The following is a 17,592-nucleotide window of genomic DNA, read 5'->3' on the forward strand; positions in this document are numbered from 1 at the left end:
TATAGCGCTTAATATGGTACTCTAAGACGCTTAAACTTACTTAAACATATGGCCATATCAGCCAGTTCTGCCATATAATTCCTTATCATATGTAATGTTTTATTTCAGGACATCGTTGAGGCCGCTGCCACCACAGAGCCCACCCCTCCACCTCAGACACCTCTTTTGCAATGGTAGCCCTTAGCCCAACAACCCCTAGGGAAGTAGCGTAGCGTGGATTGTTCAATAGGGTGGACTTTGGTGAAGTAGGGTGTGCCCCTATTTTGGACATTCAATTTTTTTGATTCAAATATAGGCAGTAAAGCAATTGTCCCAAAATTAAACACATGATTTCATCCCTGATTAGGCGATTAATTAATTCATCCCCAGGGGGGATTTAAGGCGCAACATACATGCATGTGATTTTTAATATCGAACATAGACTTGTGAAGTAGCTAGTCAACGCCATGGAGAAGAGAACCACAGAAAGTAGCCTGTGCTAAATATTAACAAAAGGTTGCGAGCGCTTTGTAAACATCTTACAAAAACAACACGGCCTGTACTGCCTGAACCCAAAACATTGATTCTTAAGAAGGTACTACTCAAAATAACCAAACATAACAGAAGAACTTCTGACCAGGCTGTTGAGTTCAAAAAACATTTCAGGGCTTTACAATTCCATGCATGTGTGCTGGATGTGGATAGGTCTGACTCAGAGAGGGCTGGGGCTAGGACTGGACTGGGTAGACAGGTCGGCAGGCGGACCCCTGGACTGACTAGCAGAAGGGTCTGGAGTACTACTCGCACTCTGAGGCATTAAGAGAGCTGAACAACAAGGACTGGAGTTGGTTGTGGGCAAGGTTTAAGACAACGAGACTGAGTCATCGTTGTCGGCATTGATCCTTTCTGTAGGGGTAAATTCAAATCTTGGTTTCTTAAATAATGACACAAACTGTTTTTTTTTAATACAGAATAGCTGGAAGTTCCAGCGATGTGGACACAGTATACGGACGCACACACACACACCTACATAGCTTTACCCAATCAAAATTAAGCGCAGAATATTAAATGAACAAAGTAAGCTTTACTGTAAATATGTGTAACATATGATACTTTATTGAAACAAAATAGTTCTCACGCAACTTTGTATGACATGATAATATGGGCTATTTTTCTTCGTTCCTTGAATCCAAGTTAATTCCCGGCACTTCCAATAGGGTGGGCCAGCTGTCAATCATAGTGGCACTGGCCCACGTTGGCCCTTATGTTTCTTCGCGCCGGAAGAAAGAAAGATGAAGCAGCCGCTGATGGTCTAAAACCGACCGTTTTTTGGCCCCCTCTGAAAAAGTTACTGTATCATTAAAATGTGATTGTTAATGCCTTTTTGTAACATGCAATATTAGTTCCATTAAATTAGTTTTTTGTTTGGATGATATTTACACATTGATCGCACACTACCTCAAGTTATGTTTATTCTGGTTTTATATAATATCTTTTGGTACAATGTATGATGCAAAATAAAGATTTTGAGCATAAATAATATTTGTATCTGGTTTAATATACATCTATTGATTCACTTAGACACATCATCAGTGATGGAACCTGGGGTCATTGGGTGTTTCGGGTCTTTCAACATCATACACCCTCACCCAGGCGACCCAGCCGAGATTGATAAAGTCTCTACTTGTGTCTCAGTAGCTTGTACCCACAGATCGCCCCTCTTGATCCACAGCAATCTAAAGGCCTTCTCCGCTGTCTCTGTGGTGTTCTTCGAGGCCTTTCTCTTGCATGCACCTGTGATTCCAAGCAGGCGGTTTGCTTTGCAGCGAGATCGCGCTGCGATTCCTCTACAGCCCACCTCTAATGGCACACACCGGGCACGCCACCCCCCGTGGCGGCACACCTCCACTAAGTTGGCATGCCTGGCATGCTTACTCATTGGCTTCTTCCATGCGATCCTCCCAGGGAACTGACAACTCCAGTAGGACCACCTGTTATATTGAATCCGAGAACAGGACTTTTTCCCAATTTTTCTTCACATTTCTCAGATTCGTAACCGCCAAAATAAGTTTTAATACAAAGACCGGCTTCTTTGTTAATGAAGCCGGTATTGTGAAACTCAAAACAACCGCCACAAACTCATTGCGTGTATTTACGTTAACTTCATAGACGACTACTGACGTAACTGGGTCTTGTAGGGGAAGAATTCCCATTCAAAAGCGAGGGCTCACTCAAAAGTGTGGGGTAGGGCCAAGGGGTGAATTGGGATTGGGCCTTAGTAAGTGGGCGTGGCAGAGAATAGTCATTGTCTGTGCTACTGTCCTATTGACAGTCTTCGTAAGTGGGCATGGCAGAGTAAAGTTGTTGAAGGGGTGGAGTGGATATGCAAGGGTATGGGGAAACTAGTCTAACAATGGGGCAGGTGAGCTTCTGCAGAAGACTGCTGCACCTGGGGAAGAAGCTGTCCTAGAAACTGGGAAGGCGAGATGCCGCTGGGGTGGTTTGTTTGCTTTTCACTGGCAATGACTCTGGATAGCCTCCCTGTCCTGGGCTGTTCTGTTGCCGCCCCAGACTTGGATGACTCCGGTCAGTACGCATTCAATGATGCTGCGGTATGAGTTCCTAAGTGTTAGTGTGCTCAAGCCCCATCTTCCTAAGCCCTTAGAGAGCAGTGGCGTTTTTTTCTTCAGGAGGCCTCTGTATTGTGGGTCCAGGGTAGGTCGCCTGAGAGCTGCATCCATAGGAAACTGAAGCAGCTGAGGTCCTCTACCATGAATTGAGATCAGGGAGTGACTCCTTGTTCCTTTATTGATATAACCCATCATCTCTTTTGACGTGCTGACGTTCAGGGATAGGTAGTTTACCATACACCATGACACCTCCCGCCTTTAAGGCAAATTCAGAGGGATCATTGCAGGAGGTCCAGTCATCTGGGTCAGTGATGTAATAAAAATGTCTCAGGAGCCAGCTGGGTAGCCAGGCTGTTTAAGTCTCTGGATGAAATGCCATGGGGGCCAAGATCTCTAGGTGGTACACGCATGCAGACCTCTTTTTAGTTGTGTGGTCTACAGACCACTTTGCTTTTGGTTTGGTCTGCAGACCTCTTTAGAGTTGGTTTGGTCTACAAACCTCTTTGGAGATGGTTCGTCTACAGACCTCTCTAGTTATTTTGGTCTGCAGACCTCTCTGTAGTTGGTTTTGGTCTGCAGACCTCTCTTAGTAGTTGGTTTGGTCTACAGACCTCTCTGTAGTTGGTTTCGTCTGCAGACCTCTTTGTAGTTGGTTTGGTCTGCAGACCTCTCTTAGCAGTTGTTTTTGTCTGCAAACCGCTTTGTAGTTGGTTTGCAGACCTCTTTGTAGTTGGTTTGGTTTTCAGACCTCTTTGTAGTTGGTTTGGTTTTCAGACCTCTTTGTAGTTGGTTTGGTTTGCAGACTTCTCTGTAGTTGGTTTGGTTTGCAGACCTCTCTGTAGTTGGTTTGGTCTACAGACCTCTGTAGTTGGTTTGGTCTGCAGACCTCTGTAGTTGGTTTGGTCTGCAGACCTCTGTGTAGTTGGTTTGGTCTGCAGACCTCTTTGTAGTTGGTTTGGTCTGCAGACCTCTTTGTAGTTGGTTTGGTTTGAAGAGCTCTGTGTATTTGGTTTAGTCTGCAGACCTCTTTGTAGTAGGTTTGGTCTACAGACCTCTCTGTAGTTGGTTTGGTCTACAGACCTCTCTTTGTAGTTGATGATGGCGTGCAGACCTCTTCGAAGTTGGTTTGGTCTGCAGACCTCTCTGTAGTTGGTTTAGTTTGCAGACCTCTCTGTAGTTGGTTTGGTCTACAGACCTCTGTAGTTGGTTTGGTCTGCAGACCTCTGTGTAGTTGGTTTGGTCTGCAGACCTCTTTGTAGTTGGTTTGGTTTGAAGACCTCTGTAGTTGGTTTGGTCTACAGACCTCTCGGTAGTTGGTTTGGTCTGCAGACTTCTCTTTGTAGTTGATGATGGCGTGCAGACCTCTTCGAAGTTGGTTTGGTCTGCAGACCTCTCTTTGTAGTTGGTTTGGTCTGCAAACCGCTCTGTAGTTGGTGTGGTCTGCAGACCTCTCTCTGGTTGATTTCGTCTACAGACCTCTCTGTAGTTGGTTTCGTCAGCAGACCTCTTTGTAGTTGGTGTGGCTTGCAGACCTCTCTGTAGTTGGTTTGGTCTACAGACCTCTCTGTAGTTGGTTTGGTCTACAGACCTCTCTGTAGTTGGTTTGGTCTACAGACCTCTCTGTATTTGGTTTGGTCTGCAGACCTCTCTTTGTAGCTGATGATGGTGTGCAGACCTCTTTAAAGTTGGTTTGGTCTACAGACCTCTCTTTGTAGTTGGTTTGGTCCGCTGACATCTCTTTATAGTTGTTTTCAGGATTCTTTGGTCAGGAACCCCCTGGTTTTTATGCTTGGATTGCAGCTGCTGTTGAAATTCTTCAGTGGCAGAATCAGCATAACATTACGGTCCGTAGCAGAAGTTTTAAAATGGCCTCAGTGGAGAACATTAATTACCGTTCAAATTATAACTCTTTGTTTGCATTTCGGTTGTTGATCTGAATTCTGGCCCCTTGTCAACATTTCTGTTGTGTGTTTTCCAGGTCTTCTACGTGTCGACCAGCCATGTGCTTCTGACCCTGAACGCGGTGGACTTCCGCTACAAGGGCGGCCAATCCTTCGTGGTCCCATGTGGTAAGTGTCTTGTCTCCTGCATGATCACCTCCTGGTTGCAGCTCCAGCCATCAGTGTGGATAAACTGGACTTTGGCAGCCCACCACACACAAGTTTTTCCTATCACCGCTTTCCAGTGAGGCCGTATTCCATTCAGTGTTCTCCCTGTACTTGTGCAAGCAAAACAAAATTATAAAATAGATTGCACTATTTTGCAATATGAAATTGCAATATATTGCATTATAAATTTTTGTTTGCAATATAGAATGGTCTAGCAGAGGTTCGGAGAGGCTCAGGCTGACCTGATCCATCAACTTGCGCAACCGTACGTTCCGCGGTTGCGCAAGATGTAATATCTCCAAAACAACAAGCGGCGATAATCTGTATTGTGGGCCAAAAAACACGAAAACCGGAAATAGCAGGTCCTCTCTAGACCAAAACACAGAGCACAGCGACGGTCTATCCTCCACCATGGCGATGAATTGTTTCTCGAGCTCTTCGATCCACATTATTCAATCCAAGGTCAACAATAAAACGATGCCAAACAATGCGTTGAGAGCGTGTGTCGACATCTTCTTCGATTACACTTTTTATCTGGTATGTTTACCATCCTCACTTCCGGGCTTCACTGATTTGCTAGTCAAGCTGCTAGCCCTCCACCAATCAGAATGGTAAAAGAATGACCGACTAGAATGGCCGATTACACATGTTGAATCGGCTGAAATGAAAGCCGACGTGGCCGATTTGAGCGACCACACCAAATAGACTCATGTTACCAACGCCGATTTTCTCACCGACTCTGATTTTCGGTCCGGTGTGGGCTTGCCTTAAATCATGGTTTCTCAACGGGGGCGGTACCGAAATTGTTGCTAAAGAAAAATGTTTATTGACATTTCTTTAAAAATAAATTCCTTAAAAATAAGTTGCGATATATTTTTCAAAACTAAAGGTTGCAGTAAGACCACAAAGAGCCCATGCCTACATGGAAAACGTTTTTGGGCTCTAGAGTCAATAATGGCAACGCTATTGAAATTGTTCCTAAATAAAAAAATCCTCAAGAAAGGATTTTTTTTGTTCCTGTGTGTTCGCACAACCTAGGGGGGTGCTGGGAACGTGATTCCAATTTTCGGGGGGGGTTTTAAACTTTTTTTTTATTATTATTATTATTTTTGGTGAAATAGGCTACCTGAAATGAATAGCCTATTTTCATTTATTGGTTTCTAACCCCGCTACCGTCTCAGCTACTTTTTTACTGTCTATGCGCAGTGGAACATTGATAATACAGGTATCGTCATGATCTCTATAGTAACGCTGATAAACATAACCCAAGTTCGCGGGTTAACAGGTCAATAACCAACACAACACAATCAAACATGGCCGATAGCAAGAAAAAAATATCAAAATTTGTTTCATAGCCCGTTTTACTTCTTCCTCTTGTTCAGTTCCAGCTGCTCTGAGCGTAGTCTCCACGAAAAGGCTGTTGCATTTCAAATACAAAATATATAGGCCTTGTTAGGCCTCTGCGTGCGATCTGTTTCGTGGAGTGGCATTGCGGGAGTCGCGGGAGACGTGGGAGTGGTCGCAGTGCCCAAGGTCATGGTGCCCGGGCCGCAGGGTGCCGCGGCACGACGGGAGAAGTGGCAGCCGGGAGTCGCGGGAGTGCCCGCACTGCGGTCACGGTGAATGAATGAATGAATGCATTCTCTCTCTCTCTCTCCCCCCTCTCCCCTCCCCCTCTCCATGTCATGAACATTCATTAATATTTTTTTGCACCAAAACCGACTTGGAGGGCATTCACTGCTATTAGTGATCAATGAAAAACGATGCACTGACAACTTTAAGCAATATAACACGAGTGTGAGTGGGGTTGTTAGTTTATTTTTATTTTTTTATTGGAGGGGGGGGGCGCCAGAGGATCAGGGTAAGGTCAGGGGGGCGTTTGCTCAAAAAAGGTTGAGAACCACTGCCTTAAATGAACCTGGTCGGTGTCAGGCTAACTGTCCAGCTTACTTGAGCGGTGTTTTGTAATTTTCTTTATATCAGAGAAATTAGGCAATTTCTCTGATATAAAGAAGAAATTAAACAATTGACTTTTTATATAATAAATATGTCTTACAATATCCCTAGAACCCAAATATAACTTGCACTGCTGCATGGGAAATTGCAGCCACATAAATTCCATTCAGGTGAGTTTCTCGGCAGGCAGCCAAGAAAAATACTATGGTCAGTCAATTTAGAATATTCAAAGAAATGGGAAATAAATGGCATGAAACGCTGATTACAAATATGCGGTCAATATTACATTGAATTGTGTTACGCTTAACACTACTTATTCATTCAAAAGATCTGCGATTTTATTGCCAGGCGGCCTCCCTGTTTTTATTAATGGTTACGGTGTTCCCTTTTTGAGTTATTCTATGCTCCTCATAGACCTCCACAAGCAGCTTCTGTTCGCCGCTGAAAAAGATTTTGCTCGGTCCTTTTCGGACATTTGATCCATGATTCGACATTCACGGTTCTTGGCTGGTTACATATCTTGTGAGCGAGCGTAATCCACGATAACGTAAGCCTGGCTTGAACTAACCTGAGCAAGCTGAACTGGGTTGATGGAACAGATTTAGCCTCAAGTGGAAGTTGGCGTTAGTTCTAACCGGGCTTAATCAACTAAGCGCTGCTTTCGTTAGCGACTTTGATGGAATACCCCCTAGGTCTGTTGTCTTTTTGTGTTTGTTTGTGTCGATGTTGGTCCAGTGTTTCCCCTAATATGCACTTGCTAAGTGAATATAGGCCGCCTATATGCCGCAACTACTGAGCGGAGAGGAGAGCTTCAACTTATCTCTTTAAAAAATAAATGTTATATTATTTTGCGCTATGGACGCTTCATATCCAGGTCAATTCACACACTAGTGAGTAAAGCATATAAACGGAGAGGAGGGGAGAGGAGAGCTCCGTCTTATCTCTTTAAAAAACTAATGTTATATTATTTTGCGCTTCGGACACTTCATATCCAGGTCAACTCACACTTGGTAGTAAAGCATATGAATGGAGAGGAGAGGAGAGCTCCGTCTTCTCTTTAGAAACAAATATTATTTTGCGCTACAGACGCTTCATATCCAGGTCAATTCACACACCTGTGATTAAAGCATATAAACGGAGAGGAACATCTGTAAGGTTGGAAATAAATTGGCAGATTCTGAGTTTGCGGTTCAATAGATCAGTGAAACATCGTTGCGAAACAATTGACACCTCTAGCTAAATGTAGTAACCTAGAGAACCAGTTACAATCTTGTTTTTATCCAAACGAGGCGTCTTTAGCGATCAATGCATTGCATTGGCTCTATGAGCTGTCGGCTTTCAGACAAGAGCTTAGGGACCGTCTGCAAAGTGCAAAACTGAATATTCAATAGCGTCGCCATTATTGACTCTTGAGCCCCGAAATCGTTCCATAGAGGGATGGCCTCTTTATGTTCCTACAACCTATAGTTTTATAAAATATATATTTTCTTGAGGATTTTTTTATTTAGGAACAATTTCAATAGCGTTGCCATTATTGACTAGAGCCCAAAAACGTTTTCCATGTAGGCATGGGCTCTTTGTGGTCTACTTGCAACCTTTAGTTTTGAAAAATATATCGCAACTTATTTTTAAGGAATTTATTTTTAAAGAAATGTCAATAAACATTTTTCTTTAGCAACAATTTCAAGTGTCGCCATTGACTCGAGACCCAAAACTTGTTCGATATGGGCATGGCCTCTTTACGGTCCTACTATACAACCTTTGTGATGGAGAGAGTGGGAAGATGCATGGGTTTGTGGCACAGACGTTTGATTGTTGGGGTATTTGTTATGTCATTTTACTGTATAGGGTGGTTGTTGATATAATATATTTGTTAAATAAATGTAAATTGTTTTAAAGATTATACTTGTTCAATCTCTGCATATTTCCCCTGCTCATTAGTGTGCATAAATGTCTTGTAAGTACTTGGCCTCAAGAGCCCTTCTGGTGCCGGCAGATGCATAGACACCTCCCGGCAGGGTGCGCTTTGTGAGCGCACCAAAGAATTTGCGAGCGGGAAAAAAAACATTTCACCTCTGCTGCTGCAACTCCATCCTAGCGGAAACACTGGTCTTGATGTGTTGATGTTGTTCAGTTGTGTTGTGATGATGTTTCTCTGTCTTGTGTTGACGTGTTGTTTTGTTGTGTACAGGACAAGCCTACAGCCTTGAGAACTCGGGAGACGAGCCTGCTCTCCTCTTCTTCTCACGGGTACAGGTCTAGAGCCCGGGGTGGCCGTGTGGTCCAGGACACGCACACAGGTTATGTTTAGTTATTTTGTTAAGTATTTAGCAGTTTGCCTCTAGGTGGCAATGTTTACCCCTTCTTATAAATAAAATCAGATTCAAGTCCAGAACAAGTGCTGCTACATTTATTGAGAAACATTTGTTATCAAGGAATGAAGGTACATTTTTGTATGAGTTGTATTTTTGTCATTGTTATGACCGCATTGCTCAAGCATGACATAACAAATAGTAGCGTGTTATGGACTGGTGTAGTGAGAATGTGCAACAAAACTAAAATAAAGAAGAAGAGGGTTTGGCAACAGCAGCTGCTGTCACCCAGGCAGCGAGAGACCGAAAGGCTGGATGTCTTCCTCTTATAGGCCAATCAGGTGCACCTGCTGCATCCCCCACCCCACAGGGTGTGGTGGGGGACCGCCATGGTATGAGGTACCAGGGGGACGTAACACCCTCCCCCTTAAAACAGAGGCCCAATATATGTGGCATCTGTTGTGTACAAGCCCTATACCAATCCCTCATGTTCCTCATCTCAACCCCTCAGCAACTTGGTACCTAGAAGCATTTAAGAGAGATCAGGACAAACAACTAAGACAGACAGGAAACATATAAGCATGTACAGTAAGACGAAGCGTCAGCCATTATATCCTCAGAGCCTTTTATATGGCGAATATCCAGACTAAATGGCTGCAAGAACAACACCTACATCATCCAAGTCTCTTAGCAAGCAATAGTAGCTTGTGGCTACCAATGTGCTTGTAGATTTCAAAATAATCATTTAGAGGCCTATACTGACAATAACATCCAATAACAGTAACCAATAACCTATTATCAGCTATAATGCCTCGACTCAGAACGGTGAGTAAAGCACAGTAGGGATAACTATCAGAACTGTACCGTATCTAACTGGATGTAGAAGTCCCTATCTAGCTACCAACTAGTCTTCGGTGTGCCCTCATGCAATTTGATTTCTAGCAACTCTGGGTGTAACGGTACATGTATTTGTATTGAACCGTTTCGGTACGGGGTGCTCGGTTCGGTGCGGAGGCGTACCGAAAGAGTTTCAATACGGACATATTAAGTAGAGGACCGCATGTGTGGAACATGCTGCGGCCGCACATGCACAGTTGCGCACACCGTAGCTGTGTTCGAAATCGTTCCCTATTCACTCACTCACTATTCCCTAGTGTTCATGATATAGTGCACTATTTAGGGAACGAACAAACGAGAATTCGGATACTACGCTGAACATTTCTAAACGTCATTTGCGTCAGTAAATGTGCCGGGTATTTGTGTGACGCAGACAGATGCGCCCACGTCATGTAAACAAACCGGGCACTCACGAGGAAAGCTGGAGGTTGTATTGATGTTGAATGTTACATTTCCTTGTTCAAGTTTTTTTTTTATTAATTTTGAATGTTAAATATTTTATGTTAAATCCCAAATAAAAGGTTGAGATTTCTAAACGAAAACCGGAGACTCCATTAAATATATTCGTTTTCGCGGTTATTCAGCTTCTTCGAGTAAAAAATAATCTGAGCAACAACTGGAAACTTTAGTGTTGCAATTGTTCATTGTTGCACATTGGATTGAGAAAAGATTTGTTTTTAAAGAAACAGTCTGAGCCTTATTCATGTTATTTAATCTGAGCAACAAATTGAAACTGTTTAGTGTAGCAATTGTTCATTGTTGCACATTAGATAATATATTTTTTAAAAAAGTCTGAGCCAATGTTATTTATTTTATTTCTACATTTCAGAATCTTTATATTTTTTAGCAGAATTATATTTTTGTATTGTCTAATGTTCCTATTGTAAAAAGCACAAGTGTGTTATGAACAACTTGAAGCACATGTTATGAAGCACATTTCTATTATTTAGCATTTTGATTTCTTACTGTACCGAAAATGAACCGAACCGTGACCTCAAAACAGAGGTACGTACCGAACCGAGATTTTTGTGTACCGTTACACCCCTACTAGCAACCCCAGCGCGTTCGACACACCTAATAACAAACAAAACAAAAACAGCGTTAAGCGCTCTACTCCTACACGGGGGTTCACTCGTATCTAACCAACTCGCTTCAGTGACGTTTAACAAAACAATCCCATGCCACTCACCGACCAGCCGAGGATCATAACCAGTAACCAGGTCACCAGAAAGGAAGGAAAACTCCCACCAATCCTTCCCACAAGCTCTCCCTTTCTGCAATCCGCAAGCCAAACAAATCAATTAGTTAAATCAGTAGTAATGTAAACAAACAGGCCAACTCAATAACCCATATTCAAACAAACAAAAGATCCAAACTACCAATTAACCAAATATGCAACCAAGCAAAACAATTAACCAACTACTCAAACACTGCGAGTCTCCCAACAATATCACTCTCAAACTAACTATACGGGCTTTGGTGTAATATGAAAAAAACCTTACCAAGTCCTATCCCAGACCAGCCCCCAATTTGTTATGACCGCATGGCTCAAGCATGACATAACAAATAGGGAGACACGCAGTGAACAAGTTTCTGTACATTTATTCAGAATATAAGCCCTAACAAGGAAATTAAGTATCAGTGTAGATGGCAGCTTAACTATATGTAGTGTGTTATAGACTGGTGTAGTGAGAATGTGCAACAAAACCAAAATAAAGAAGAGGGTTTGGCAACAGCAGCTGCTCTCACCCAGGCAGCGAGAGACCGAAAGGCTGGATGTCTTCCTCCTTTATAGGCCAATCAGGCAAATCAGGTGCACCTGCTGCATAAAAGGGAAGAGCCAAATGGCCCAAGTGGGAAAACAGCGCCGCCATGGTATGAGTTACCAGGGGGACGTAACAGTCATACTGTCCTGACCTGTTGTAAGATTAAGAAAAAAACTGAAATAGTTTGAATCATTGGGTGTATCATAACCCTTTTTTTATTTTATTTTTGAAGAGTATAGTCAAAGAGAAAGAAAGTTAGAGAGAAAGATATAAAGTGGGGAAATTAAAGGGGAACAGTGCCTGTATGGGGACAATCCACAGTACATACAAACAGATTTTACATGTCTTTATTTTTTTAAATGTACATTAACCATTTATCCCAGCCTTTAGAAAATGAGTCTTCCTTAGTTTTTAGTCTATATGTGAGTCTCTTGTTTGAATGTCACCGATAATGTTGAGCCATTGTCTGCAGTCAGGTGCAACCGACTGGAGCCAGTTCTTAGTGATGACCTTTTTTTTCTGCAGCAAGAAGAATCTTAATCAAATATTGGTCACCTTTGTGCACAGTTCCTTCCGTATGTCCCAGGGATAGGACAAGACAAGTTTGGGGGATTTTGTATCCTAGAACCTCGCACAGCACGACATGGATATGTTCCCAGAATGGTTGAATTTTACTGCAGCTACAAAACACATGTGTATGGTTAGGATCCATATAATTGCACAGTCTCCAGCACGGTTGTTGTGAATTCATTTGTTTGGTAGTAATCTTGGGCGTAATAAAGAAACGCATTTGTTTTTTCCGAGTGAATTTTCTCCATCCATGTGACTGTGTAGTTGTCTGGTGTATTTTCCACATATCATTCCACATGGTGTCCGGGATCTCTTCACTCAGTTCTTTTCCCCATTTAGCTTTGACATATAATGTTGAATCTTTCTTAGCTTCCATCAAACAAGAATACAGAGTTGACACAGCTCTGGGAGTGACACCATTGTAGGATTGAACAACCACTTTTACCATAGGATGTATCTCATCAGCGTGTTTCTTAATTATTTTTATATAGTGACGTGTGTCCCGATAGGACTCACTATATTGATGCACCTAGCCGTTCCAGAATCACTCCGGAATCATGCTGTGACACCATGCTTTCAACAAGGTCACCATATAACTTTTTGTGTATCTCATATCTTATGATAAAGAAAATTGGTTTCTTTATAACTTTTTGTGTATCTCTTATGATAAAGAAAATTGGTTTCTTTATAACTTATTGTGTATCAAGTATATTTTATGATAAGGTAAATTGATTACCTTATAACTTCCTTAATGCTTACGTATATTTTATGATAAGGTAAATTGATTACCTTATAACTTCCTTAATGCTTACGTATATTTTATGATAAGGTAAATTGTTTACCTTATAACTTCTTCAATGCTTACATATATTTTATGATAAGGTAAATTGTTTACCTTATAACTTCTTTAATGCTTACATATATTTTATGATAAGGTAAATTGTTTACCTTATAACTTCTTCAATGCTTACATATATTTTAGGATAAAGAAAATTGGTTTCTTTATAACTGCTTGTGTGAAAGTAAATTGCTTACTTTAGATTTTCTTATGTGTTAAGATTATGTGCCTTAAAATGTCTTACCATAGGGCTAACTGGTTACATTATATACACTTTTATGTAGTAAATTGAATGCTTAAACATGTCTCCTCGTGGAGAAACATTGGAGGAATACAAAGAACATGTGTCCCTTTAGACCCCATGATGTATGAACACAACTTCAAGCTCCTTGTGTTGCCCCTCGGGCAAAATAAGGGAAACTCTGGAACGTTTATCAAAGGATCTTTTGTTATCAGGAGAGTAAAACAGGGAAATCTGCAGAGAAATCCCACTCGTGCTCGCTCGTCCTTTTTGGTTCTTCTGCTGCTGGTGTGGTGCCGTGTGTTCTCGCTCTGCTCTGCTCCTGCTCTTCTGCTTCCAAAAAACAGCAGCCTTCATAGCAATAGGTTTTTTAGCTTAAAAAGACTCTGACACCGTAAGCGCTCGGTTCAGACTCTATTTTCTTTTTAGTTTAGATTTAGAAAATCCAACCTCAAGCTCCTCTTGACGAAAAGTTGGTAGTTTAGTCCTAGAACCGTCTTCCCGAAAGAAAAAGGCAGCTCTCGGGGTCGTGCGTTGGATTGAGGCACGAGAGTTTGCTTTAACGTAAAATTCCTGGGCTCCACTCGGGAAACGTTGGTAGTGTAGTTCTAAAAACCCACCTGCCTTGAGCTCCTCTCGAGAATAGTGGGTGGCTTTTTAGTAGATTTAGTCATAAAACACCGTCCTCGAGCCACTCGAGTGCATTTGGTAGTTTTAATAGGATTTCCCTCCCCTACTTACAAGCGCTGCCTACCCCTCCTGGGTAAGGCTCAATTAGGATCCCCTCTTAGAATTAGCAATAGTTTAGGTTAAAAGTCCTGTCCATTCTTCATCTATTTTCTTCTTCTTTTTACTGTCTTTTCTTTTCAAATCTATACTCAGTTGTAAAAGTGATTTTGTTTATTGGACCTAAGAATAAATCTACCTGACTACATTTGTAGTAGGTTAACTCAATCGTTCGAGTCCTTTCCCCTGTCGACTCCTCGACACAGGCAAAGCAGAACGACACACGCTCTCCCAGCTGATCCCCTCACGGTGAGTGGCGCATTGTACAGGCAATGGTTGATTGTGACTGACGTGTATAGGGGGTGACAAGGCAAAAAAGATACATCATCATTTCGTGTTAACTATTATTATTGTTTCGAGAGACTTTGGTCCCGCTAAACGGACGGGTCTGAATTCGTAATTAAAGTAAAAACTGTTGTGAAGGGACTTAACAGAGTGACCTGGGTCGGACCGGATTACGACTGAGCCGAGCCGGACCGAGCGCCTCCGTGAAACCGACGATTCACGGAAACAAGCGGGCTCGACCTAGGTTGGTCCCGGGGAGCGTACGTGCGACACCCAGACTCACACACACACAAACACAAAGCACACCCCTGCGGAGCGGTGTGTGTGTGTCGTACGCGATCGTTCCTATAAATCACCGCGAGTGCGGTGTCCAACACTCGACAATAGTAATCCCTCATTTGTAAGAATCTGAATAAGTCCTGATTTTTTAGGCCATAGGTCTCTTTTTAATCTTGAAAGTTTCTCATTTCACCCTTTTGGATAACCTTGCACATCACGGTTATACCCATCTCAGTCCACTGTTTGAATCTTGTATCAGAAGTTCCCGGTGTGAATTCTTTATCAAAAGCTACCCATTTTAATGGACCAAGTTCCCTTCCCACTTTAAGTAGTTTGATAAAAGTGGGTATTTAAGGTAAAAGTTGTTATTGGGTCTAATTCTTCCTCTTCTTTAGTATGGGCGGGAATTTCTCTTTGACCTATGTGTGGCTGAACCAGGGGCCCAGATGTAGGCATTTCAATATCTTTGCAACGAGCTACTTAATCAACATTACGTCAGTAAATAAGCGGCCGAGATTGTGCTGCATTAAAGTCCTCCCTGAAGTTAGGAAGTGCCAACCCCCCCCCCCCCCCCTTGTCTTTTTTTGCAAGGGGGGGTTGTCATTTTCACTGCATTCATCCTGTCGGTAAGGCTCAGTGGATAAGTTGACCACTTTTCAATATCTTTCCATATGTTGCCATCAATATGGTCATCAGTTGTTCGGAAAAGCTGTGACAAGTTTTTGGTTATGCGAATGCATAAATATTGAATTGATTTAGCTTTCCAATTTAATTTTAATTCTTCAAGTTCTTCATTTGGAGAGCAGTAAAACATAAAATTTGAGTTTTAGATATGTTTATTTTGTAACCCGAGTACACCAGAATGTTCTAAAATTTGAATAAGTTTCATAAAGGAGTTTACTGGATCTTTTAATATGAACAAAACGTTGTCCGAACACTTATAGTATGGTTTTGGTCATTGATATCTATTCCTGTTATTACATCCTCTTGTCTAATCATTTGGGCTAATGGTTATATATAGAGAGCAAACAAGGTAGGGCTGAGACAGCAGCCCTGACTGGTTCCTCTTTCCAAAGTAAATCTGTCCGATAGTGAGCCATTTACTTTAATTCTAGCTGTCGGTTTGCTATAGAGCAGGGGTCTCAAACTCGCGGCCCGGGGGCCAATTGAGACCCGCGGGATGATATTTTGTGGCCCCCTACTTGACATCAAAGTTTAGTGTTGGTGCAGCCCGCGCGTTGTTGTCAAACGCACATTTGTTGCTGAGTCGCTTGCCACGCTTTTCTATCACTTGTGATAGGGTGACCAGATGGGACAGTCCCAATTCTGAGATGCGTGTCTTGAGTCCCGTCAAACGCCAAAGAACGCTAAAAATGTCCCGGTTTCCACCAATCACTATGAAATGTCCCCTGTTGTCAGCGATTACATAGCCAACGTGATTTAATTATAGCCCGATCATTAACTTAGATTGGGTGAGTTGTGCTACTTTTTTTTGTGGAATACTTGATGTGGCGCAGCCTGACCCCAGACTCTACCTCCAGCGGCCCCCAGGTAAGTTGAGTTGAGACCCCTGCTATAGAGTGATTTGATGCATAGAATTATTTTCTCATTAAATCCAAATTTTTCTAAGGTTAATTATAGAAAATCCCATTTCACCCTATCAAATGCCTTTTCGGAGGCTGTTCAATGCTGCTGGTATTTTATGAGTTTGTCGACATAAGACAAAGCCAGTATGGTCCTCATCTATTAAATCTGATACTATTGTTTGGAGCCTGACTTGTTGGCTGGGACTTGGCTCGCTGGGACTTTGTCAGAGGGCTTGTGTGAAAATCACGAACGCAAATGAATTAAACGTTATAAATCAACACGAATCATTTTAGCAATAATGTGACGCATGATACCCACCTACTACACGGCAACTCTATAGCTACCTTTCTGTAAGTACAAACATTAGCTCACTCGTCTTCTAAAAGCCCCTGTCAAACTGTTATGTGTCACAGGGGCTACTGTAGTAAATCCTTTTTGTATTTATTATATTTTATAACGTTATGTATAGCGCATCGCAGTGCTTTCGGCAGCTGGTGATTGTTTAAAAAAAAAAAAAATTCTAATTGCTTGTCCATGTCTTGATATTTCCATTAAGATTCCATTACGTTCTGTTTCTAGAAGTGGTGAGCATAATGGCAGGATTTATTAAAGCTTGAAAAATTTGCCAGACCCATGTCAACTTTGAGGAGATGGAGCTGCTGGAGGTTAGGTGTAGATGGATAAGAATAAAACAAAAAAAAGTGTTATTAAAGCAAGGTTAATGTCAAACTTATTATGTTAACGGTGGTCCAGGTCTTGTTAGGCTGTTAGCAAACAAATAATGTGTTCCATTGGTGTTCCAACCCCTTTTTCCCATTTAGTAGTACAGAGGGTATAGACAAACAACCTCTTCTGGGTGGGTTTTAAATGTATATGTCCCATTGGCAAAGTTTAGTTGTAGGCTATTGGGCAAAAACATCACCTAAACAATTTAAACAAACAACATTTAAATCAGTAAAATGAAATCAACTCTTCCCTGAGGACTATCAACACCATATCTGTCAATTTGAGTCTCTTGAGGGCGAGAACTGCAACATTTCTCTTAAAGTAAGACTTCACACGGAGGTTCGCAGATGGCTTCAAGCCTTTAAGAAGTCATCACAAACGACATGGCGGGTGAACAAAAGCTACCCTGCGGAACGACAAAGGTAGAACATGTACAGAGTAAGTGATTCCATAGCAGATGCCTTCATTTATTTTTGCAAGGGTTGAGCCAAAACCTTAATTTAATGTGTTTTGAAGGTGGACCTAAGAAGCCAACACAACACGTGGAATTCATCCTAAAAAAAAATGCATCCTGCCCTGCTGTGATGTATGTCGTTCTCAAGAGGCAATGCTTTTCAAAGAACAGAAAGTCC

General features: G+C 42.0%; 1 protein-coding gene across 5 annotated transcripts in view; it reads left to right on the top strand.

Annotated features, from left to right (window-relative positions):
- The window catches only part of si:ch211-161h7.4 (titin), a 51,113-nt gene extending 38,179 nt beyond the window's left edge, over positions 1-12,934 (top strand). For 4 of the 5 annotated variants that reach the window (XM_056583655.1, XM_056583654.1, XM_056583653.1 and 1 more), the window contains exons 16-17: positions 4,588-4,678; positions 8,865-12,931. In XM_056583655.1, coding sequence (XP_056439630.1) covers positions 4,588-4,678; positions 8,865-8,935 — 162 coding nt within the window. In that variant the 3' untranslated portion in view covers positions 8,936-12,931. Of the gene's footprint in view, positions 1-4,587; positions 4,679-8,864 lie in introns of all 5 variants that reach the window. The other variant, XM_056583657.1, reaches the window with a different exon arrangement.
- The last annotated feature ends 4,658 nt before the right edge of the window (positions 12,935-17,592 follow it).

Source organism: Gadus chalcogrammus, chromosome 23, assembly GCF_026213295.1.
Source record: "Gadus chalcogrammus isolate NIFS_2021 chromosome 23, NIFS_Gcha_1.0, whole genome shotgun sequence".
NCBI classification, from domain to species: domain Eukaryota; kingdom Metazoa; phylum Chordata; class Actinopteri; order Gadiformes; family Gadidae; genus Gadus; species Gadus chalcogrammus.